Here is a 27477-nt window from a genome sequence, read left to right as displayed (position 1 = left end):
AGCTTGTTCATGTTTAATCATTCACATAAAAATAAGTCATTGCAGATTCCTGTAAATTAGAGGAGACTCTCCAGGCACATTTATCTGGATGCACATAATCTGGATGCAGCCATACAAGTAGTTAAAATACTTCAAATTTAAGAGCAACCCTGAAACATGGAAGTTCTTAAAATCTTCAGCTTTGTGCAACATCATATTTTTATTTATGGATGATGGACAAGTGCAGCGTGTCTATGCAAATCACTCCTATCTGTACATTATAGAGAATCTGAGAGTAGAACTCCTGGTCCTCATACCTCTTTCCCCAACAAAAAACCTATTACAAAAATAGTCACATATAATAGTAAACAACCTGTGAATTAAAAAATGATAAATACACTAATACATTTTTGTAAAAATATGACAAATGTGGCAGTTGCATTACAAACAGTGAAGAGAATTACTGTTCTACATGTTGTGGAAATAAAGTATCCTTTTGCACTCATTTCATGCTCCATCTTCTCTATGGAGCCACCTTTTCCCTTATTCTTAGCAGTGTCAGCTGTAGTGAAAACAGTAACCTCTTGTCAAGTTTTTTACCCTAATTAACAGAGTCACAGTCTGATGATGGAGGTTCACTGTTTTGTTATAGGCACTGACCTTAAGTATAATGTATATATATGCACACACGCACGCGCGCACACACACATATATATGTGTAAAAACTGACAGTTTGGCATCAATCTCCTGCAGGAGTCCAGTTGATGATTCATTCTCAAAGACTGTAAACAAGTTGTCCCATTAACAAAATTCTTAGATCATTATTTTTTATTTTCCCTGATGTCTTTACCTTTGTAGCTCTTTTCTGCTTTATCTTTTTCATATTTTTCTTTGTCTGGCTTTGTTACACTGTCATAAGAGGGTGGGGAAGTTGTAGAAGAACTCTCATCTGTTTTTTCTGGAGTGGAGTTCCCTTTAAGTTTATCAATAATTATCTCTTTTATAATGTGTCCATCTCCTTCTTTGTTTTTATTTCTATTATATATACTAGACACCTGTTTAACTTTTAGCCTTAAAAGGTGACGTCTGTAAGCACGCTGAATGATGACAGCAGACACCTCCTCCTGCTTTCGTTTCAGTGTGGTTGTAATTGGTTCATAGGAGACTTTAGAGGGATTGGCTGCCATAAATCGATCTTCCATCTGTATTCTGAGGGCGTCCATCTCCCCACTTTCCCCCAATACACGCTTTGTGAAAGCAAACAAGATGTCAAGGCAGTGAATTCTGTCACCGCTCACCATGGGCAGATCCATTGCAATAAGCTGGACTTTGTTTGGTTTTGCTATGAGAAGAGGTGGATCTAATGAAGCTGCAAAATCTGATAATTTACTATATTCTATGAATTGTGTTGCATCAGGATCAAACTTCTCCCAGACTTCATAGAACATCTCAAAGTCATCCTCGCTCAAGGGTTCAGCGCTTTCCTCAGTAGCAACACTGAAGTTCTCCAAAATCACAGCAATGTACATGTTCACCACCACCAGAAAGGATATGATAATGTAGCTGACAAAGAAGAAAATCCCAACAGAAGGGTTGCCACAGTCACCTTTCACAGAGCTCCCTGGATGATCTTTATGGGGGTCACAGTCTGGCTCCCCACTGTTCAGAATTGGGGCGAGCAAACCGTCCCAGCCAGCGGACGTGGTGATCTGAAACAGGCAGATCATGCTGTTGCCAAACGTTTCAAAGTTGAACATGTCATCGATCCCAACTTCCCTCTTGACATAGGCAAAGTTGGACATGCCAAATATGGCGTAGATGAACATGACCAGGAAGAGCAGCAGCCCAATGTTGAACAAAGCAGGAAGAGACATCATCAAAGCAAAAAGCAGAGTGCGGATTCCCTTGGCGCCTTTAATGAGGCGCAGGATTCGACCAATTCTGGCAAGCCGGATGACTCTGAATAGTGTGGGAGATACAAAGTACTTCTCAATCATCTCAGCTAAAAACATACCTAGAAAAAAAAAGTGAATAATTAAAATACAATTTTAAATTAATTACCTATAGAAAGATTTATTTATGGTTGTCTCCAGAATAATCAGTATAGGGATTCTATAGCAATATTTATAGCAGAATTTATACAAGTTATTACATGTTATTGAAAGCTGTTAATAATTTTAAAGCATCTTTCCTTATGTTGAAATGCTGTCCTAGAGAAGGTAAATAAGTAAAATAAAGACTGCTTGCAGCAAGTAGGTAGTTCCTGTCTAAGCATAGTAGTTCTTAAAATGGGAAAGGGATGTTTATGTCTTAGATACAGTTAATTCTTGAAACTGAGCTTGTAACCACTCTCTTTTACAAAGGATGATATTGGCTTAATTTCTCCAAGTTAGAAATTTCTTTAACAGATCTATGTTTTATCAGCACAATCTTTCTCAGATGTGTCACTCATTTCACCTTGGACAGTCACTAGCTTTTAACTGAAAACCTTAGCAAAAGTAAAAAAAATCTGACCCATTTCACATGATTTTCAGTTTTAGTACTGAAAGGAAATTTGTGGTTAGTTTGTATATACCACTAAGCATTCCTCTTTATATTTGTATGCATTAATCTAGTGTGCCAAACAGTTCCATTATGCCTTTTGATGTGGAAAATGACAGTGAATCTAATGGCAGAGATAAAAATCTTATACGCAACATTGCATATACTGTATGCGAGATAGTATGAATATCTGAATCAACATGTAAGTCATCTAAGAAAAATGAAATTCTACAATCAATTTGTTTCAAGTATCAACATACTTGAAACAAATCTTTCCTATTTCTTCCACTAGTTCTTTCTTGAGAGGGAATTGCTCTTACCTACTATGGAGAGAATCACAACCACAAAATCAAAAATATTCCAGCCTATAGTGAAGTAATAATGGCGAAGTGAAATCAGTTTCAGGACAAATTCTCCAGTGAAAAGGACAATGAACACCAGGTTAATCCGGGATAAAATTGTTTCCATTTCTTTGCTCTGATCATCTGTTTCTACCATCATTGTGACCATGTTAAGGCAGATGAGTATCATGATGCTGATGTCAAATACTTGTTTGGTTACAAAATCAAAGATCATGCCTTGGAATTTGTTCTGCAAACACAAAGATGGAATACAGTTTATACAATGAAAATAATTGTCTTTTAAAATGCCAAATGAGAAAACAACTCCCTTCAAGATTTAGGAGTGCAGAGCAAGACTCATTCACAATACAGGCATTAATGTAAGCCCAACACATGCTGGTTTATATCTCATCCTGTTAGAGTAAATCAAGAAATTCACCAGTATTGGCTGAAGAGACAAGAAGGGAAACAGTGCAATAATAACAGTAATAACAATGACAATATTATTGGGGTAAAATATGTGGTGTAAATTGATAGCCAGCAAGAGTACCAGCCAAATAGAAACTAATTTTCTTATCTTTATTCTCATATGGTTTTAGAATGCCTCTTTCTTTCTTAAACTAATTGTGCTTGGTGAGATCATTGGGCTGCTGAAGATACATGTCTCAAATACACCATGACTGTAATATCCTAGTTTTTCTTTAGTACTTAGCTCAATGTTTTTTGCCATATGTCTCTCCTTAGAAAGTCTATTTTTAACCACTTGGTGCATAAGGTGCAACAAGTATTTCATTTTTTCAAACAGTGTAGGAGTTCAGTAAATAACAAGAGTAGTGTCTTATCTTAGAGACAAATTTATCCTAGTCTATGCTTTACTCCCTAGGACATTGTTTTATTCTCTAAGATTTTCTGCATCTGTCCTTCCCATTAGGTTACCAGTGTCCCTTTCTGTCTTCAGCAGCAAGGGCCAGTGCATCCCCATTTCCTACAAATTCTCTGTGAGGAGAAAAAAACAGAAAATGAAGTTCATCCCTGGTAGCAAGAGCCAATAAATGATCCAATCAATTGTGGTTTTCCAGGACTTAGGCAGAGGATTTTGAAATTTCTCATATTAACATTATTAAATCATTTTGTTCATACTTCAGTGTATATGTTTTTAAACAGAATGTGGATTATCTAATCTGATGGATTCAAAAGGGGAAAACTTCTACCTTTACAAGAAAATAAATGGAAAAAAATATTTTATTTCCAGACCTATAACTTTATATTGTGGACAAGATCATATTCCCAAATGAGTATTTAATATTAGGGTTGTAAAAATCAAATCACTCGTACCACTGGTCTCGGTATAGGTTTCTGTGGCTTTTTGGATCCCAGTTTTTTCATTGCATTGTAATATTTCTTCTGTTCTTCTGTCATAAATATATCCTGACCTCCAAAGTAAAGGAATAATATAAAAATTAATTAGTATCATGTCCACACATCCACACACATGTCTCTCTGTAATATAATATTAAAATTATATTTAATTTATATAAAAATGGAAGGGGCTTTTTATAGTGTGGATGCTCATATACATTCCTAACACACAGGAAAAACCCATTACTGGTGCCTTGTCAGCTTGACAGTTGAGTTTTTCCAATGTCTTCATGCTCACTTTTGCTGAAATGGCTAAAAGCACGCTTGCTGTACAGATGCTGTTCAATAACTTGCTGATTAGGATGTTTAGTGAATACGAGAATGACTAGTGCCTTATATGTCCTATCTTCTCTATAGAGTTTTAGGATACAGCTAGACAGGTCTTAAGGAGGCATAACTTTGAGGCACAAGTTGTGTTAGGAGAGTGTATTAGCATCTATTCCATGGGTTTTAATGGTAAACCCCCCTCCACCTTTGATGTAAAATTAAGAAAAGTAACTCATGTCATGCCATATCAAATTAAACACCATAGAAACTTTGATGAACTCAAATCAGCCTTTGTTTGCAGATACAAATGCTGCCAGTCAGATGTGTAGCTGACTGACTGACTTCCAGTATAAGTAAGTTGTGCCAATTGATGAATCTACACTAAGTCAGATGAAAGCACAATGTCAATGTCACCGTCTGCTAAATTGGCTACCACAGCCTGAAGCATCACAAAATTGATAGTAACCTCAGACATGTTTATGACTCTTAGGAAGATAAAGGATATTTGCACAAGGAAAAAATTCTGTAGTTCACAGTTTTACCAGAGATTCTGTCTGGTATTGCTGTTTTTTAATTGGTGATTGGAAAAAGGCAAATAATATGAAACTGGTTTTTCATAGCACTCAAAAATTTAGATTGACCCTGGTATTCGAAAACTAAACACTATGAAACTTCAAAATATTTTAAATATTATTATTTCTATTTTTATATTTTAAAGTTCTTTAAAACTGAACTGTATGCATTATCAATACAATTATTTTAAACATACTTGTATGTTAAAGTATACAGAAAGAAATCACAATTCCCTGTATATTTTGCTTTACTACTGATAAGAAATTATAGATTGTATTTGTGTCTGATGAATTCATCTCAATTCCCATAAAAGTTTTGGAAAAAAAAGCCATTATGTACACATTTTCACTTTTATCTATAAGCCTATTCATTTGAGGTCTATTTGACTTTTAACTTACTGTTTAATCAGTTTTGCAGATCCATTATTCATTGTATGAACACAATGCCATATTGTGTCTTCCTTAAGTGTCAAGAGTTTCTAAGAATAATTCTAATTAATGTACCTTAATTTATCTTAATTCTTTAGAGTCAATTGAAGAAGAAATTATTTCTTGCCAGATAATATTGCATCTAATCAAACCAATAATTCACATTCACTTTTCATGTCTTCATTTTGTTTTCTCAGTTTGCAAATTATTATGAACCAACTTTTCACTTGTCAAAATGCTAAAAATGAAAAGTTCAGAATCACATCCACAGATTTTAGCACAGATTATTATTATTTTTTTTTAATAATACATGACCTTATTTAAGGTCTTGTAATGACTTTTGATTTTTATTACCCTTACAGACATAACTTATTAATTCGGTATAGCTAATAATTCATACCAATATGGAAATATTTTAAATACTTATCTTCTTTTTTTGTTGATTGAAGTTGTCTATAATAACACCAATGAAAAGGTTCAAGGTAAAAAATGATCCAAATATGATAAAGATGACAAAATAGAGATACATATACAAGTTGTCCTCGTACTTAGGTTGATCTTTTACCTACAAAATAATAAAAAAAATATTCCCCATGAGAATAGTAGATGTAAAAAACAATACGTATAATTTAGAATTAGCAATATGCCATCTCACATAGAAAAGCTATGAACAGCACTAATTTATTAAAAAGATTCAACTCATCCATTCCAATCAATATTTGGAAAACGGGAAGCTGACAGTATTATTGCTCATATGGAATTTTTAAGTGAATGTGCCCATAGATATATTTGTGTATGTACATATATAAACAGTTCCTCATATAGAAGAAAGAAGCAATGTGTGATGCAGAGAAGTCATTAATACTTGAAATTTTAATAGCAGAAATCTAAATATTTTATATTGTATTCAGTATATTATCATGCAACAGAATCAATACATTTTACTATCGCCTAAATTTCCCTGGAACTCTTTTGGTCGTGCATGAGCATTCTTACACCCAGCTAGGAACAGATGCTTTCAATAAATTTCTAGTGAATTTCTAGTTCTGTAAATTGAGGATGTTTTGAAGGAAGATTTTGTTATTATCTCTGTTTTTCTGGATGCCACATCCCAGCATCTGCAACTCTACAGCACAACAAGCTTGAGTGTAGGAATGCTAACGATAATGAAGCAGGACAGTTTACTCTGGGAGGCAGTATCATTAACATGACTATTTATATAAGTTAAACAGAGTAATCATTTTTTAGCCAAAATCAAATTCTAATCCCCAGAAAGTTTAACAGGTCATCTTCAACCTTAAAATATAATTGTACTTAAATATCAGGATAACATAGCTGCTCAACCTAAGGGAACAACAAAATGCACAGTTACAAATCATAAAACCTGATTAATGTATTCCATATTTAATAACTGCATCACATAATCTTAAATTAATTCATACTTAATATTACCAAAAGAATTTGTCACAAACCTCTTCTTTGTTCTATTACACTAACATTATCCTTAAAAAAAAATGCAGTTAAGTTACTTTAGCTTTTTTGTCTAAACAGAAGGAAATGGGATTAATTCTTTCCAGTAAAAATTCTGAGATTCAAAAATATATTTATTGATGCTGATTTTTTGTGTGTCTAGCTGTTCTAATGTTTACAGCTGTTTAAATTCCACACACTTTATCAGAAAATAATCAACAGATGAGCTTTGAGTTTTGTAAGATTTACACTTACATCTCGTGAATCAACAGCAGCATACATAATATCCATCCATCCTTTGAAAGTAGCCTAGAATTAAAACAAAGTTGTTTATCTTCCGCATAAAAATTCATAATATGTACAATAACTAGGTTATTTGTTTATTTATCTAGACCTCCGCTTCTAATAAAATCTCTTCTAAATTTTTAAACCACACTTGACAATAGAGGCATTATAAATATTTTTCATAGTAATACTAGGTTTTAGTAATACTAGGTTTTTAGATTATTTTCTTTTTAGTTATTCAAATAATATTAAAAACCAGGCTCTAAAGATCTCAATAAGTCAGCAGTATTTTTGGAGCTTTTGGAGCTACCAATGTTTACTTTGCAGATGAAGCATGATACATTTAGACAGACATTAATTCTGGAGATATTGAGGTAGGATCTACTAGAATTGTTCATGTTGCTTTGTTAAGTTTACAACATAAATTGATGGAATCAGTAATATAACTTCTGGACAGAAAAGAGCATTCAGATGAATGTGTCTAAGTGGACCTGATATTTTTAGAAATGTTTTAATCCCATGTAGCTAAAAGGAATAGACAGTTCAAAGTAAAAAAATACATTGGTTCCTGAGAGATTTGTTTTACAGAAGACCAAAAAGTGAACTGTGAAAGAGATGTAATTGACATCTGTAAAAATTTGGCTGAGTTCCTACAGAGACTTTTTTTCAAGTAAAGAGTAAAAAAGATCTGCCATCATTGCTCTAAGAAGATGATTTTTATGGATGCAGGATGTCCATTTTCTGAGGAACACCAAAGTTGGTGTGACATGCTAGTTGAAAGTGTGAGTGTGCAACCACTAGCCAGGGTTTCCAAGCTTATCACAACAAAGAGAAAAGAGCTAAAAAGCCTGTGAATTGAACAAAGTGCATCACTCCTGAGGAGGTTCTGGAGAGGAACCATCTCAAGGAGTATATTTCCATCTTTTCTTGCCAGAAGTAGTTTTGGTACTTTGGTACAGCTGCCAGTTTCCACAGCAGAAAACTTGCACTCTGGAAGCCTTCGTATCCTCCTGAATCTTCCAGTGCAATACCAGTTACTAAGAAGGTGTGCTTCAAGCCAAGCTTCACAAATCTGTCTGGCTCAGCTGCAATTGCCAGCCATTCGGTGCACATTGCATAGCAGTATTAGGAAAGGATCAGAGTTAGATAAGAGCAATAAATACAAAAGAGAGGAGGAAAAACGTTAATGAAGGCAATCAAATGAAGACGTGACACAAAACATCCTCAAAGATCCCGTAATCTCTGTGAGGAAAGTAAAGGTCAGAAGGAATATTTGAAAAGGAAAATTTAAAAAATCAGAACCAAAAAGAAATAATAAGAAGAGAAAAATAGAGAGAATAATGAAAGTTTCACAGTAGTGAAGTAGTTATTGAAGACCTAGACTGAAGTAGTTATTGATGACCTAGAATTTCTGGATGTGTGACACAGATGACATTCATACACAGCTTCAAGAGAAGCAGTTTTTCTTACACGTTTTCAGAGGCAAGGGTAGCAATGAGATCTGAAGCCAAAGAATCAGAGTCATCGTTCAGTACTACTACTCAGCATGTAAGAGTCACATTGCCTTTACAGAAAAACATTTTAACTTAGGTAGTTAATTTTGGAATTAAGGTCAGCTGGAGATACTGACCTGTTCTGAGATAGAAGGGACAAGCATATAATTCTTAGATAACTATCAGAGCTGTAAAGACATTTTCATTCAGTGAAGCTGTATGTTGAGTTAGAGACAAGTGATTCTACAGAGTTCAATCATTTAAATGTAATTATGCGCTTTTTTGCTTGTGTTTTGGATCAGATCCCAGCTTTCAGAAGCTCCATTCTAAGCAAGGAACCTGTAAAGAGCTAAGGTCTTTATTCTAGGTAAGGAGTATATTTTATTTGTGTCAAAGATATAAAGGCAGTTCTGAACACAGTGCATAAGATAAGGAATTGAAGGAGAAATGCAATTTACAGATTTTGAATAAGTAGCAGTAATTCATGGAATGATTATGCTATGCAATTACATCCAATACTTCACAAGGATAATACTATAAGTAACATAATACTTATTTTGTATACTATAATGACTCTTAATAAGCATTAAAGAATATGATAGTTCTATACTGTGTGCCACTAAAGAGATTCTTTTATTTTCTACACTTACTATTTTACATTATTGTTATCATCATCATGAGACTGTATTCCATAGTCTTGGAAAGGAAAATTACTCTACTATCATTAACAAAGAAATTACAACAAACAATGTAATAGAGTTTTGTGAGCTATATATTATTGCTATGAAGAACTTACTGTTCTACTTAACATTCTTAACTTGCCCATTTTTCCTAGATATCTTTAAAAAGAGCAAAAAGAAAATAAATACATTTACTTACTACTTGAAGCAGAGCAAGATATCCAGCTCCTACATTATCGAAGTTTACTTTCACATTCTTCCATCGAGCACTTTGATTGCTTTTTATGAGTTCCGCACACTGAGTATAATTGTTGACATCACTGATATCAAACATCTCACCAGTTGTGGTGTTGACACAGTGATAGAATTTTCCAGCAAAAAGATTTACTCCCATGATGCTGAAGATTAGCCAGAATATAAGACATACCAGCAATACATTCATGATAGATGGGATTGCTCCTACAAGGGCATTTACAACCACCTAGTGTACAAATTAGACAAAATAACAACTTAGCTTATGGAAAGAAAATGAAAAATACTTTAAAATACTTTAAAAATGTCAAAACAGTATTATTATTATGGGATGAACAATTAAAATATTACAATTAAATTTGTGGGGGAAATTTTAATTATGGTTTAATAAAATGCTAATGAGATTGCAAAAAGCAAGAATTAAAATGAGATGGAAACAAAGTCAATGCAAAAGTCTGAAAAAAAATCAAAATGCAAAAGAAAACCTGTTAGTAGCAAGATGGATTCTTAGAATTTGTGTGCTCTAGAGAAAAAGAGAGAAATAAATGTTAAATTCCAGCAATATAAAATAAAATCTATAAATAGAAAATAAACCAGAAAAAGCTCAAAGAATGATGATGCGGAAGACTGAATAAAAATGTCTGCATGTAAAACTATCATTACTAATGATTTTATTCTTAGAAATATTATGTATATATTTCTATTAGGGTATTTTAGTGTCCACATAGAATGCAATAATTAAGGATATCTTATTTAATCTTTATTAACAGCATCTGCTCTAAGTCTTGGTTTGTACATTGCCTGGGTCACTACAGTTGCTCTTACACTTATCCTTCTTTTTATTTTTAATTAGTTGCATTTAATTCCCTTAAACTACTGTGGGTGGGCAAGTGGCAGTAAAATACCATATACAATCCTTGGACCAAAATTTTCTTTTAGTTATTGTGGTTCAACTAAAAGAAAGCTGCAGATATTCAAACAATAATTTTCTAGCGAATCAGTAGACACTGCAGTAGTCTTTTGTGTATAGTTTTGAAAAAGGCAGTAGTTTTCATTTCACTGAGTTGACCAAAAGTAGTCTAGCATCAATAGAAGTTTTGCTTATTTATTAGATAGGCACTTAACGTGTTGTTTGGATTGCAAATCATGTAAAACAAAGTGGTGATGGTGATGTGCACTGGACACACTTCCCTACACTGGCAGTCATGGCCATCTCTAGGATATCAGCAGCCTTGCCTAGACAGGAACCACATTCTTTATTTGGCAAATGAAGACCTGTGACTGAACTATAAATATATATTGCAGCATTGGGGTATTTTGAGGTGAAAGATTAAAAGGAGATTTCTCAGTAACAGTTTCTTGTTAATTTTTTATGTGTCAGTTTTTTCAGTCAGTAGCATGGTCTGCTACAGTTTATAATGGGATTTTTCCAGCAAGGTTTTTTGTTGGTTGGTTGGTTGGTTGGTTTTTGTCAGATTGGCAGAATATGAAAATGAAAATCTCCTCAACATGAGGGTTTTAGCTCTCTTTACATTTATATGAAGTAAAAAGTCTCTAGTTGAAAAAATTATATCCCATCTCTCCGATTCTATGCTTCCAAACCTATCCTTATTTTAGGTATCTGTTCAAAAAAACTTTCCATAATACGACAGCATTTACTGTGTGATTTTTTTTCCCCAGGCAGGTACATAGGAAGACACAGTGAAGCTTTAGTTTCTGGTGTATCACTTTTATCAGCTGTTATCAGCTTTTTCACCTTTTGTTGGTTTGTTTTGTTTTCTGGCTAATCATATTCCATCCTGAACCACTGACAAACTAAAACAGAATTGAAGTTAGCTACAGAAACTGAGTGAAAAAATTCCCAGATAAACTGCACAAAAAAACCTCCAAGACTCTACTATAAAATTTGTCATGTCTTTTTGTTTTTCTAGGTCCACAAATCAATGAAAATTTTAACAGTCAGGGGTCTGGGAAAACACAACTATGCAGCGGTAACCAGGCAAATTTAATGAGCTCAAAGTCTAACTTCTAAATGTAAGGCGTACATAGGTCTTGTTTGTAAGGACATGTTAAAAGGCCTTTTTCCACACATTTTTGCATGCCTTCCCTTTTCGGAGTTCTTTGAAGAAAGCGTGAGTGTAACCATTAATACATTAATTTTGTTCAGTCATTCATTTTATCTCACCCTCATTCCTTCAAATCGTGACAAGGCTCTTAAAGGTCTTAAAGCTCTTAATGTCCGTAGCGATTTAATGGCACCAAGTTCAGAATAGCCCAGAGCATTGGCTATTAAACTAACCAATGAAACCTATCAAATACAGAAAGAAAATATTTTAAAAATAGTTCAACACTGTTTATTTAAAAGAATATAAATTCAAGCAACAAATCAACAGTCACAAGTTGTAGAATGCCACCATTTTCATACTTGTCAGAAAGGCAAGAGGTCTCATAAAAGTGAGGTTGAAACTGGGTTATATGCTATTAAATGTCTATTTATTATGGTTGAATAGAGTTTAACAGTCATATGGAAGCATACTGTTGGTGAAGGATAAAATTTTCAGGAATATTTAAAGACAAAATAGCCTTATTTTCTGTAACTTCATTAAGGTTCAACCTTTCAAACAATTTAAAACTCTGAATACATTAAACTATTGTATTAACGTCTGTCAGTATTGTGAATATCTATAAGTGCTAATGATATAGTTAATATTGTAGTATCTGATTACAAATATTTTTTATAAATATTACTTCTAAGTGAAACCATTCATAGCAAGAATAACCAGGATATCTCTGAAATATGTATTTAAAGAGGTGGTACTTTCTCACTTTCCTGGCAAGTCTCTGGGGGTTTTTTTCAATCTTCTAAGTATAGGAAAATATTATGGGATAGATATTAATAGCTGTTCACCTTATAGCAGTACGAGCTTTATTATCTACAACAGTATTAAGCTTCTGATGCATGTTATTGGGATTTTGTTATAAGACAATCCACTTAAGTAAGGAGCAATTAATTTACTTCTCAAATGAAACTGAGCTTTAGACAGTGTTAATATGAAAGGAATTCATTTTCTTCAAGCAGTTTTGGAGACAAGTGTGAGGAAAAATCGTACCTTACTCATATTTTATTCATTTCTACCACCAAAAGCATAGATGACATGTAAATTAACATAGGCATATTTCGCTCCTTAAGAAAATCCCTCAAATGTTCATTTCTGTACCTCAGTTTAAAGAATTCTTCAAAGACTATACAGAAATAGGCATTCACTGATAATGGTGGTAATATTTTGCATATTATATGAAAAGTCGGTTTCCTATGTTACTTATATCTGTAAAGAACAATTAGATGACTCACAAACACAAGAGTTACAAGATCACATCTAAGAAAGACAGTCCAAGAGCAGATACAAATCAATTATTCATTGCTATGTTGCTATGTATATTATCTAACAGAAAGTAGTGTTTTAGTGAATTCGTATTGCTGGACACTTCAACTGGGTTTCATGTCAGAATGTAATTCTTTTTAGCAAAGGAAAGGATTATTTTATTGCTCTAATGGATAAATGGAACTTACTGTGATTTATAAGCATATTAAGAAGAAAATCTTACTGACTTTTTTAGTCTGTAGCTGAAGTCTTTTCACTTACAAGAGATAACATTATTTTTCAGCCATTATATTAACTATTGACATTAGTTAATATTAATAATTATCATAAATACAATTTATTTTTCCTGTGACACTACAGTGAGAGAGATCTTTTTTATTCCTAGCCATGCATAATATGTTCCAGAGATAACAAGACATGGAATTTTCTGTGTTTTTAATAGAATATTCATTTATTCACTCAAATCAACAGGATACCCAGGCATAACAATAAACCTCTGTGCAAAGACAGCACATTTTATGAATTAAAAATAAACAATGAAACAAATATTTTAAAAAAGTATCTCTCTCACTGGGGGAGTGAAGTGTCATATGAAATTGAACTCATATTAATGGCTCCTTCATTTTATACTTTTCTCCCCAAATTTGCACTGTGCCTTACCTATCTTTCTCAAACAAGATCCCTTCCAAACTGTTAGGTAGCAGCAGCTCCTGAAAGCCTTCAGTGACACTGTGTATTGGCAATTCTTAGGTTCAGACTGTACATTTCTTCAATCTTGTTTGTGCTGCCTATTTTAGATTATTGGCAGCTTTCTTAGCAAGGTGATAGTGCTCTTACACCATAAATGTAAAGATTTTTCTCAAATAAATACTTTATCTATTCGAAACAATGTGTTTTCCTCTGGACAGTTCATATAAAATACAAAGTTTTGCTTGGAAATCTATTGTATATAGAGCTGTTCTGTACTTCTCTGGTAATCTCAGTCTTGTTAACTTGATCTTCTCTTATCTGTTCCACCTGTTTTGTTGCTAGTACATGAGAAAATAAATGTCTCTGTACACTGATAAACAGATAATGCATGCAAATTCAGCAATTTTGAGAAACAAAAATGAACTCAAAATGGTAGAAAGATATGTCTCCTAAAATTAAAGGACTGTATGCCCTCATTTGTGTTTGTCTTCTAAAATCTGTTGCAAAAAAAACCCAAAAAAAAAACCCCACCAAAAACGTTTAGAAGCTGAGCAGTGACAGCCCTGCTCAAGATCTTTGGTCAGGCCATACAGTAGGATGGCATGATAGAGTGTTAAACTGAGGTAGGCAGATGTACCAAGAGTCATCTGTCACAGTTGTGACAGAGCTGAAAATTACCATTTTTTAGTGTAATTATCAAAATCGAATTTAGTCACAATCAGTAAGAGCAACTATATTGCTCCTTATCACAGTGAGAGACTCATGTATATGAGATATTAAAGGTCAAAGCCCTAAAGGACTATCTGTGTTTACTCTCGAATAATTTTAGAGAATGGAATTAAACAGTGTGATTAACTTTAGTCGCTTCTAATGAAGAAGGAGAGGCTGGTGTTCTCACTGGCAGAATGCCACCGAATCACACCTGTTTAAACTGCCAGTTAAAGCAGTGCAGAGTTGCTTTTCTATAGGAAGATAACATGAGCTCACGTTTCTTTCAAGTAAGAAAGAAATTGCTGAGTTAGCCTTAAACACAGTAAGGCATTTTTTTACCTCTTGCTAGAACATTGAAAAAATTCCTTCAAAAGCAGAAAGTTCCAATCTCACTTATTCATGTTTTTCTTTATAAAATTACAAACTATGGTAAAAAGTTAGCAACATAAGCTGCATTACTTATAATGATGTGTTTTTACATTTGCAAGCCTGCTCAGATAACAGCATCTTTGAGCCTAAGCTAGGAAATCATAGAGTATGGCTTAGAATAATCTGGTTAGGTTTAAGATACAAAAAGAATAATTAAAACATGAGTTGTAGTTTATCTAAAAAAAAAATCCATTTTTAACACAATCCTGTAAGACTGCATCTCTCTACTTCATTAACATCCTCTTAGGAAAACCATTCACACTGCTTCGTTCTAGTGTAGATTTTCAGGACAGAGCTAGAGATTAACTATGTAACAAAACTAACTCGGGAAGGTTAGAAAACAGATGAGATTGTCCAGTTTGAATTATGGGCCAATCTAGTTAGGAAGTTTTTTTTTCCTGTGGGATTTACAAACATGATAAATTTCTATATATATATGGAATAAGTATAAATGAGACCAGAATTTATGCAAATATCTCAATAAATATGGTAGCATGGGCAAAAATTACTACAAAAACGACAATTGTCCTGAGATGCCATCTCTCAGTTCCACAGTGAGGACATGTATTGCCAATGAACTGGGTCAGATAATGTGTGAGGCAAGAGACCAAAATATTCTGGGAGCAAAACCAGCTTTGATCCCTTCCGACAACATAAGCAAGGCCTTTGCACAGAAGTGTATCACAGCTGGGAAGGCAGCCAAGAAGCCTTGTATTCTCCTCTATCATGAACCCTGCCAAGTCATAGCTGATTTAGCTATTGCAGATTGTCAGTCCATTAAAACCAATTATTTTTTTGAGCAAATAACCACTGTCTTTCTGTTTTTACTAGAAATTATTACAGGATAGTTTTCAGTGAGAGAGTTCTGAGAACTTAACTGAAATCTGTAACAAGTGAATTGTTTCATTTGTTAGCTGCAGTATTTGAAGAAGAAACTTGAACAATGAACTGTCTTATTTTCTAAGGAATAAGGTAGCATGGTCAGAGTCTAATAATGATGGCATGCTTAAAAACTAGTTTTTTACTCATAAAATCTCAAGTTTGATACATCTGTTTTATGAAAATACTAACCAAGAATGGACAAACTGATAGGCAGCCAAACTTTTCCTTTTGGCATATGAATGGAATTTAAATAATGCCTCCAAATCACTGCAGGCATTACTAATGCAGTATAACTATAATATGGGAATTATTTTTGCACATTTATAATATTAATCTAGTACTAATGAATTTTACAACACAGAAACTGTACTATAGGGAATTTTACAATATTAATTTGTACTTACATCAACAATCAGGAAGTCCAGCCAGCACCAGGCATTAGTAAAATATATTTGAAAACCATACGCTACCCATTTTAAAAGCATTTCCAAAATGAAAATATATGTAAAAACTTTGTCAGCATATTCCAGCATGGTCTTGATAGTTTTGCGTTGTTCAATATATATATCTTCAAAAGCCTATTAAAAATATATTCAGGTATTACTACTGTTTCACAGAATATGCATGATAAAATTAAAGAATAAACAATAAAAAATAGAGCAGAGCTAATATTTCCCCTTGTTTTTCTTCATTCTCTTATTTTATATGTTTTCCATCTTTAACCATACTACTAATTGGAACAACAGGAGACCTGTCTGGAGTTGAAAAAAAAATTTAAAATTCTATTTTACTAATGAATGAAGAAAGAAACATCATGATTTTTTATCCTCTGTGGTATTAGAAAACTTTCACATAGACACAAACCCCCCATTTTCTTATATATCTGTTCCAGATATTTATATTGCTTTCCAGAAAGCACTTAGATCAAACTTATATCTAAAAAATCAAATTAAAAAGCAATGTATTTGCTAGAATGTACAACTATGCACATTGATATTGTAGCAAATGTTCAGCTTGAGTAAAGCTGGAAAGGTGGGTAATGCAAATCTTTTTGGATAGTGGTCGTTATGTTCAATTTGCTGCTGCACTTTTCCATATCACCTAAAATAGGTCTTCAAAATAGGAATAGAATGAAGTAATTATTTCATTTTTTAGCATGGTCTTCCACAAGCAAAATTCAAAAAGTGGCTCAGCCTAGGAGGAATTAAAGAGTTAAACCCATAAATTTAGCTATATATTCACAGCTAACAATAGTCCTTTATACTCAAATCTCCTGACAAACATGCTGAAAATTGGCAAGCAATTTAAACTTACTAGTGCTCCACTGCTGAGGAGAATCATGAATACAATGAAAGTCTCAAACCAGTTGTGTTCAACTATGCTGTAGCAGGTTTTTCTAAGATTCCACCAAGTTTTTCCTTTGCCATCTTCTATACTTACTTGACAACATGGAAATTTCTGCACACAGCCTGCATTAGATTAAGAGATGTTAATATCCAGAAACCAATTATTTCAAAGTCAATATTTACTGTGATATATATTATTAGTGGTTTTTACTAATTTTATAAGATTTTTAAAAAGTAATTTTAAAAGTAATTTTTTAAAAGGGGAAGGCTGAATAGGCTGTCACATCACACAGGATGATGAATATCTGAATTAAGAAAACTAATCTGGAGAGAAACTAGACAATAGTATACTTAATTATGAAATAAGTCAATCCAGAAAACATCGGTATTTTTGACTGTTGGCATGTAACTGTTCTGTTTGTTGATGGACTCACACAACAATTTATTTCTTCCAATTTCAAGGGCCCTTTCAAATAGCTGAAAAACATTTTACCAATAGAAAAGTTAAGGAAGTTTCTTAGTTACAAGTTGTAGGCCGATCATATCATATCAGTATGATATGAAGTTACTTAAAGCCAGGGAAAACCCTGTTTTTTGATCTGATTTCCAGCATTCTGGGCGGAAAATATTTTCTTTTGATTTTTGAGGACATGAATGCACACCATATTTGAAACCCTCAAGAACCTAAATATACCTAGTAACAGTATCGTTTTAGTAATACATCTCTTAAGTCAACAGTTATTCTACAACCTTCAGTAAAACAGGCTTCTGGTTCAAGAGCTTCTTCACTTTCAATTTCTGCTTGCTCGCCCTCTCCAGGAGGAGCAATATCAACAGTGCTGCCTTCTGATGAGCTTGATGCATTTAGTTTCTGTAAGTAAAGTTCCACAGAACAATTTTTTCTCATTAGATACATATTCTGTAAAAAATGGTACTGAAACAAATCATGCCAGTCTAACTTTAAAAAATGGCAAATTTATAGATATGCATCATTGAAAGTAAAACCACAGTAATGACATGTAAATTTTATAGTTCTGTTTCTCGGTTTATCTTCTCATAGGGAACAATTAAATATAATTTGGCTACTAACCTGATCCTTGTATATGACTGGTGAAGTGTTCTGAGTAGCAGTAATACCAGAGAGCTCGCATGCACCACATTCTCAAGTTATTTCATTTTCTTTACTATTATGCTGGATTACACTGAAAGTGTGTCTTAATTTTCCTAGCAAAATGAACTAACACAGATCTGCACATATGTCTTCATAAAGTCCAATATTAATAGTACTTTCAAAAAAATACGTGTTATCTGGATGAAAAAGGTGTAAATTTAATTGTATTTAATGGCAAATTTCTGCACAATTTAACTTTTGCAGAAAGCACAAATTACCAGAGCTGAAACATCTTCTTTGCATTCTGGTCTCCTGTGCTTATTGAGACCTCCTGTTGTACTTTCCATGCCAAATTTTTCTATCATTCTGCTGCTTTTTTGTACAGTGGAATACTATAGTCCTTACTACAGTAAAAGCACTTCTAGATCTGAAAACTGCAAAAACTGGAGAGTGATAGAAAATAACCCAAATTAAGAAAAATTTTACCAACTACATTAAAAATCCAATCAGATCATACAGTATCAATCACACAAGACTGCCCATAATTTTGCCCTTTTAAGAAAACATACTTTGAAAGGAATATCCTGCTAAAGATGCAAACAGCAAATGCAATAATCAGACATAGTGTTTGTAACTTGTTTTCAGTTGACAGTACTGTTGTACTGTTGTAATTTTTTTTTCATCCGAAATACTTTCTCTTTTACTGTGCAATAAGGCTTGTAATCAGTAAACAACATTAAAGTGGCAGTGAAATTCTTCTGATTTATCACACATAGCAGTTGTTCATAGAAGTTTCACAAGGGATGAAGAATGCACCTCTCACTTAAATACTTTAAATTGTACAGGTACTGATGTAACAAAAAGGCATTCCAGCACTGAGCAGATTTGTGCTTTTAGCTAAGCAGAACTGATTATGTCCTTTGGAGGAAGGTCATGTTTAGAAAGTATGAAGACCTTTCTATACAATTTTGTTGAGAGAGTGCTTAATGTCAACTACTTTTCACATTTCATTTCCAAGATAGTGACATTTTTAGAATATAAGAATCTCCTACTGTTCAGATTTTGAAACAAATAATAAACAGTAACTTGTTTCATGAAACAGGCACTTCCATGCATTCTCTTCCTCTTCAGAGACACTCCTGAAAATTAAAACTACTTATTTAACTCTTCAGTTGAAACCCAGTCTCTTCAGGAAAATGTATTGGCAGCTAAGGGCTTTTTCTGCCAGAAATTAAGTAAGTGGCACATATATCTTAATACAGCTTTGTAAGGAATTATTTCCTCATATTTAACTTTTACATTATATGAATGATGTTTCAAACAAAAATCATGTTGAATGCTGGATAATTTCAGGGATAATTTTCAAGAAGCTGCCTTTTGTATACACAATATGTAGTCAATATAAGGTCTCTCAGACCTCAGGTCCCATGGTTGTTACTGCATTGTGACCAAAAATAGCGTGTTTCACTTCTCATACTTCATCTATGATTTCCAAGATTTATATATGTAAAATATTTACAGCCATGTTGCCTCTATATGGAATACTCTTATTACTGGTCTTGTAAATCTGTGAGTCTGAGATAAAATACTGTGCGTCTCCTTGTGAGAGTATTTTAAATTTCACTTTCTCTGTTACATTTACAACCAAAATATCCAATAATGTTCACTATATTAAGCATTATTAGCACAACCTTATTATCCACACATAAGTCTCTCTCTCTTTTAAAAATAATACTTGTGAATTAAATCTCTTATTATATATCATTGAAATACCAAGAAATAAGAAACCTTCCATTGAAATGATAGGCAGTTTCTTCATTAAATAAAACCCAAATATTGTAAAAATAATATTCTGTCACATTCAACTTAGGAAAAGTAAAACTATTTCATGGCCTAATCTGCCATCATTAAATAAATTACTGACATAGTAGTAGCAAGATAAAGGTTCATAGTAAGCATCTGTTAAATCTGTGAGTGTAAATTAAAAGGCAAAATTTTAAACTGCATCTTCCCATGGAAACTCTGCTGCAGATAGTTCTGTCAGCATAGTTGCTAAAAGCCAAGTGACAGAAGTAGAATTTATAACCAGTACAAATAAAAACTACGATAATTGTTTTCAGTAATTTTCACATAAAGCATTATTTTCATTATTCTTCATATAAACTCAAACAACAGCATTATTAAGAGAAAAACCTCATTATATAATAAAACTCCTCTTCTTTGCTTCAAGACCCTAAAGTAGGAAAGAACCAATACATTTTAAATAAAGTGACATTAATGATATTCTTTCTAGCAATAAAGCTAATAAAACTAATAGGAAGCTTGAGATACACGATGGATTAGCACAATCTTCTTATCAGCTCATAAATGTGATTATCAACCTCTAGAAGACACCATGCCCTGTAAATATTTATTTGCATCTTCAATGATATCACATTTTCCTCTATAAGGAAACACTTGAAAGCAATTGCTTATGATGCAGCATTCTCAAGGCCCGAATCAGCAGAACAACATGCTTGACTAGAGCAGAAGCCTGAGCAATACTGTGGAAGTCACACACAAAAATAAAAAACAATCAGACTACCTCAGTGGGATTATATTTTTCTGAAAGCAATATTATAAATATTATTGTGTAGGATAGAAAAGAAAAAATGCTTCATCACCCACCCAAATACTTGGCTAATGTATGTATAATCAGCCTCCATAATGTTCTTTCAGAGCAGTGCATCTCTTATCAACAGCTTCGATCATTAAAACAAGCTTTGACCAACAGCGTGTTAATGTGCCCATTTACAAGAAAATGCATTCACTTAAGACCCAGTCTTGCTCTCATTTGATTCTATTATAGATTTCAATAAGAGCAAGAGCAGGCTACTGAAGTTTTAAGCTTTACAAACGGCTTCATGATTCAAGTGACAATAAAATAAAAGGATTCAGCCATTACAAATTGCCTTTAGTAATTCAGCCATGTGGTTTTATCCTTTCAGTCTTGAAAGCTGCACTGTAATTGAGTGAAAAAAATATAAAATAATGGAGATTGATAATTCCAAAGTGATCCTAAACTGACTTTAAATCTCAGATCTTAGGATATTTGACTTTTGTACGATGTTAAGAATGTAATTTTAAAATCTTAGTTTTATTTGGTGTTTCAAGCATATCTTGGTTTAAAATTTACTCATTAAAATCTGAGAATTTTCAGAATGCCCACCAATCTTAATTTTTTTGCATTTCCAGGCCATTTAGACCAAAATATAATATAGGTAGATCATGCCCCACTATAATCAAGAGTATAAAATGAACCACTTGGTGATCCTTTTGAAGCCAGCGAAACTCTGCCTGAAGGAAACAGCTTTCAATCCTGCTACAGGACTGAAATCTCAATCTCCTCCAAATTTTGATGGCTAGTTTTACTACAATCATTTAACCTCCTTAGATTCATGTAACTTTGGCTCCTGTGCAATAATTCCTGTTGCTATTCTTGAAGGCTCTGCCAATTACTCATCAATGGAGGGCATGTCTGCCTATAATGAAAAAATCCCTAGGATAAATAGATATACATGCGATTTTATAAAAAGGATGCTGACTACTCAGTAGTCTTTCTAATTTACACAAACAAGTTCCCTAACTCATTTATGGAACACTATCATGAAACACATTGCAAACACCACTATTTATAAAGGGGTTTAAGATAGGAGGAGTTGTAAAATGTTTAGCTTTTGAGGGTTCTTTAAGGAGTTATTGCCTAAGTATAATTTAGCAATTATCAAACTGTTTGTCTTGCTTCCAGTTTATAAAACTCAAGATATGCACTGTCCAAATGAATATAGACTGTAGTTTGTAGCATCTTGAAGATCTGCATTACAGTGCATTGTAGATTTAAAAGTATAACTGTAATTTTTACACCAGTAGCTACTGCAATAATTCAAATGCTATTCATTAAGGAGTTGAACTCATGGCAGTAATTATTTCAAAATCACTTAAGACATTTCATTAAATATTTACATTTATAAGGGCTGAATCAAAAAGGGTTGTTTTTATTTTTTAAAAACTATGCATGCTCCCTTTTTCTTTGGCTTCTTTAGCATAAAACATTCCAGTACTTTTATGATCCATACTTCAAAACCTGAAGAGCATGCAGTTATTGCAAAATACTGTATTTAAATATTCAGAAAAAACTATTAGCAGAGTTAAAAAAAGTATGTTCGGTTTGCCAATCCCACCTGACCATGCTGTGATGTGAGTCCCATGACTCAGCAGAGAGCAGCTGTGCATGTTTCTACTCTTGCAATGGACAGGGGAGGTACATAGCTGAATAGCATGCAGGCCAGTCAAAATCCATTAAAAAGTGATTATATATATATATACATATATATGTATAACTTGCTTAGGTAACCTGTGTGAAAGTGGTGACACGTTGCTCTACCTGGTTAAAAAGCACCAGAGCTGCATTCTTGATTGCTCCAGCTTGGTTTTACCCCTGTGAGAAGTAAGAATGGTAGGTAGTGAAGTTCAAGACACAGGATCACTAGTTTTTCTCTTTTTTGGAATCTCTAATTCATACATGGCTTTAACACAATTAAAACATAATTATTAAATATTTTATCATTAGCTGGAAAGAGGGAAATACATACCACCTGAAATATTCAACAAACTTTTCTACATAACTTGTTAGTTTATTTTAGAGAAATTAGAAATATAGAAGCTAGAACTAATACTCTGCCCACAAATATTGTAATTCATAAATAAAAATGGAATTAATAAAATTAACAAAGACATGGTTAGCAGATCTGGAGACTATCCCTGTATTTATATAGTCCTTAATGCTTATTTATTAAAATTTTAAGGGTTTTGTTTGTTTCTTTCATGTCTTAGTCTTTGTTTAACTGGCCATGTGATTCTCTTTTTTTTTTTTTTTTTTTTTAATGTACATACAGGAAGCAAAATACTTTGAAAATGTATGCTTTCCCATTCCTCCTTCATTCTCTAATAATGGTAGAATGGTAAAACTCCTTGATCTTGATGAAAATAAGCATTTTTAATTTCTCTTCAACTTAAATGTGATGAATTATCACATTGTGTAAGTTTCTAGTTTAGATTTAGTGTGCTATACAATTCTGAATCTATAATCTTTATCTCATTGTTTCAAAAGAGGATTGTCTGGACAGTGGAGCATCAGTATCCAGAGAGAGATATGGTTAGTCCATAACTTAAATAATTTGTCACTTCTGAAGAACCTGTCCCAGAACTGGTCAATTCTAGAAAAAAAAAATTAGAATGTTGGACATTTTAAACATGATTAAAAAATCATCCAACGGATTGATGACATCCTGCTGAGTCTGTTTTGGCTAAGGAATTTATTGGAGCCCAATGAAAATGCTTATCTTTTGGGAACACGTTAACTCTGTTCTTGTCTTTTTCACTTCATCTAGACACAAAGGCCTGAATGAAGCCAATCAGAAAACTGAATTTATTCATTGTTTTAAAATTCACTAGATTCAATGATGAGGGATATTTTTAATTTTCTCAAAATCATCTGTTTTGATCATCAAAAGTCAATTGAGTAGCCTTTGTTAACAATCTGAATTTGTATTAACTGTACATAACACTGTAGATAGAAAGATTTTTGGAATTTTGAATTATTGAAGCCTGTAAGTATATGTATTTCTTTAGTTGTAAAATAAGTTTTCCATAACTGAGAATTATAGTTAAAATTATTTTCCCATGTTGAAATGCAAAACTATATTTGTAAAGTTGTCAATCAGCTATAACGAACAGTTGTTAAGTGGTATACAATATACAATAGTTAGGAGTCTTATGTTTTGTAAGATTAACATAGTTACGCATTTCCCAACAGAAATAGCATCCTCATGCTAATGTTAAAATCCACGGAATTACTACCTTCAGCTATTTCTAATTTTTTTATCTTCAAAGCTAATGATCTTGAGTATCTTTTTTTCAGAGCAGAAATCTGTTTATTTTCTGATGATTATCGCATTGGGTATTGCACCTCTCTTTTTTGATTATTAAAAAAAAAATCCTCCTTCAAAGTATCAACTAAATGTTCACTTCTTGCAAGTACTTTCAGCCAATTATTACTCTAAAGCAGTAAGTAACTTTATAATCTAGTAAGTGGTGTCATTCTCTCTCATCCAAAAAGAGATTTCCTCACATTTCTAGTGTTACGTATTAGAACGATCTTGTTTAGTTCTGGAATTTGCAACCAGGTTCCAGAATAGGTTCTGGCAGATTTTGGAGGTTATTAACTAGCAAATTAATTAGAAAGTGTTTCCATGAAAGCAGGGAAGAGGAAAAAAATAGAAAAGAGCTAGCCTTCCAAAAGAAGGCTAGAGTTATTTTCTACTATAGTATAGTTGATTAAAAAATAGGAAATATTACAATTTGTTCCTCACTCATGCACAATTACAACATCTATAGTAATTACCTGCTCCTGGTATAATCCTTAGAAAAACACAGGCTATGCCCTACTTCTAGCATGACAGACTTCAAATAATCATTCTGCTCTTAACATCACTGACAGTCAGTAAGACACCAGAAGAAAAAAGATTCATTTTACAGTTCCTGTGCAGATCTAGGTTTCCACAGCTCTGTGGTTAAATAAAATGTTATAGGGGATACTGCCTCAGGGTATTTTAAGTGCTAAGTACTGCCACAGTTATGGCAGGGAAAGTTCTGACCCATCTCTTACCCCTCCTTTTGCAGACCAGGCCTTCTAGCAGGAATGTTTTCTCAGTGGGACCCCTTGAGAGGCAAAACAAAGCAAGTGATGGTGTACTGTTCTAGAGAGGTGACTTAAACACTGCACCAATGTACTCTTTATCTTCCTTAAAAGACAATCAGAAGGCAGCAAAAGATTTAACAGTACTGTTGACTTGGTAGGAGAAGATTGGGAAACTTCACAAATTCCTGTCACACACCAGAACTTCTGTTCCTATATTCCAAAAGCCGGTGGATTTTTATACACACAATAAAATAACCCCACTTTATTATTTCCATAGAAATCATTCAGAAGGAATGGAATAAGGAATCCAGAGCAGAAAGTGAAATTAATATAGAATTCACAATTTTCAGGATACTGTCTGATTAGATACTGTTCACAATATGCACACTTGCTGTATGAATACATCAGACATCAGACAGTTAAACAATAAACAGTTGTGTTTGAGCAGAACTTGATGGAAGTATTATTGCTCCAGTTTCCCAATGGTATCGAATACTACAGTCTACAAAAATACTGAAGCAGTATGGAAGTCCTAAAGCTATCTTAACCCCATTGAAAATTTCTCCACAATTTCTTAATATAAATACCATCCATCATTTACTGCTAGATTTCCCACAGCCACCTGAAATGTTCACTGTCAAATTGCTTATTAATTGGTTTCTCTTCGTGAAGACATATAGATACCAGTCCATTTTAAAAAAGACATAATCCCTTTTGATTTATTATCATCCAGAACCTTCAGGATGGCCTTAGAAGATAAAGGCACGATGTCTGAGCCAGGCAAAGCTGGGGTTGAACAGAACAATTGACTTACAAAAGTCACCTTGAAATTGGTACTCAGAGCTTGTCAGCACATCAAAAAGGGCTTTTATTACATTTTCTTGGGGTGTACATGCATCACATATTCACCTGGAAAGCAGAGAAGTTTCTGCCTTTGCATTGCATTTCGTTTTTTCCTCAGCTGTTCTGACAATATACGGCAGTATGTTGTAAACTGAGTCATTCAATCTACCCCACGGGAGAAATAAACCAATTATACCTATGGCACAACCAGTGACCTGCCTTCTCTGAGGCAGAGAAAGAGGCAGAGACTGCCAGGGGATCACTAGCCAAGTGTGGATGGGAACTTCCCAAGTTCCTTTAGTGCAGAGGCTAATATGTCATGTAACCACAAATTCAGGATCTGCACTGCCCCTCCCAATTTCTTAATGCATATTACAAACCTTTCAAAAAGTAACATATTCGAAAAATTTTTAGGGTTGTAACTTCACGGAGTTAATAGGAAGGCACTCATAATTGTATTTATCAAAGTTAGCCACAAGACAGCAGAAAATATATAGTGTAATGTCATTTTAAAAAACATCAGAATATATTAAAGTAATAAACATCAGAATATATTAAAGACTTTGCTAAAGGTTCATTGGAAATGGAAACCAACTTTTATTAGATTAGCATATATGAAAAATACTTAACTTTCAGACCCAGAATCACTCTGAATGTTTTGGGGGTTTTTTAATACTAGTTGAGCTCCTAATTTACACTGCTTTACACTTCCTGTATCTCTTATATTCTAAATTTAGCATGGATAAGCACTACTGCTATACTACCTTATACATCTGCATTGAAACTGTTTGTCTCATAACTGAGCAGCTCAGACGATAGAATATCTCGCTCTTCATCTTACAGTTGTTACATAGAGCAGCACTTTTTGCAGCTGCAAATAAACACACACTCTTTATGTTCTCTAGCAAAAAACCCCATACCATCATTACCTGGATCATGGCTATGCATTAATGTACTGTGGTGTAGTTTGATATTGCTGAGGAATACATCATTATTGCAAATATGTAAGATATACAGCTATGATAAAGTCATGAATGCAGGCCTTCTTTATAAGAGAGCTTTCTTCATGGTAAACAAACTCTTTTGGACTAATGAGTTATTACATTATATCACAGCTTCTAATCTAATTGAAAACAAATTTATCTATAGTTCCTGATCCCTGAAACTTCACAGTTCCTAATTTTCTAATGGCACTGAATAGAATTAGATTCTGCTAATGCATTTATTAGCTTGTCATTGATCACTACCCCAATATACAAAGTTTTCCTTAAGTATCATTAGCACCTGATCATAATCACTTCTGGTATTTGAGCCCCTTAGATTTTGAAACACACGGCATTGGTTTTTTAGACAAATTTCTATCACTTTTCACAATAATAACAGCGTAAAGCCTTCAAGTAAGCTGTTTCAGCATGCATCTATATCACAAGGTCATTCTGTTCTCCAGGAAAACTTGAGCTGCTGCTTTACCATGACATTCCCTGGTACCTAGATTACTTTCTTTCAGCCGGCCATGGTCTCTGAACCCAAATTCTGTACAAATATTACTCACAAAACTTCTTACATAATCTAGAATACATTCCTGATTTGTGTTGTCTCAGGATTAATTTTTAGA

The 27477-nt window shown here is 33.4% G+C and overlaps 1 protein-coding gene across 14 annotated transcripts in view; it reads right to left on the bottom strand.

Moving 5' to 3' along the window:
- Positions 1-659: 659 nt before the first annotated feature.
- The window catches only part of LOC310911320 (sodium channel protein type 2 subunit alpha), a gene marked incomplete at its 5' end in the record, with an annotated part of 52403 nt that continues 25585 nt past the window's right edge, over positions 660-27477 (bottom strand). For all 14 annotated transcript variants that reach the window (XM_083864733.1, XM_083864739.1, XM_083864741.1 and 11 more), the window contains 10 exons: positions 660-1993; positions 2841-3111; positions 4197-4294; positions 5972-6113; positions 7274-7327; positions 9676-9957; positions 11914-12036; positions 16228-16401; positions 17138-17292; positions 17920-18040. In XM_083864733.1, the coding sequence (XP_083720859.1) occupies positions 801-1993; positions 2841-3111; positions 4197-4294; positions 5972-6113; positions 7274-7327; positions 9676-9957; positions 11914-12036; positions 16228-16401; positions 17138-17292; positions 17920-18040 (2613 nt within the window). In that variant the 3' untranslated portion in view covers positions 660-800. The remainder of the gene's footprint in view (positions 1994-2840; positions 3112-4196; positions 4295-5971; positions 6114-7273; positions 7328-9675; positions 9958-11913; positions 12037-16227; positions 16402-17137; positions 17293-17919; positions 18041-27477) is intronic.

This window comes from Zosterops lateralis, assembly GCF_965231275.1.
Source record: "Zosterops lateralis genome assembly, chromosome: 7".
In the NCBI taxonomy this organism is placed as follows: Eukaryota; Metazoa; Chordata; class Aves; order Passeriformes; family Zosteropidae; genus Zosterops; species Zosterops lateralis.
Note: the sequence above shows the minus strand (reverse complement) of the source record. Positions and strands in the feature narration are given on the sequence as shown.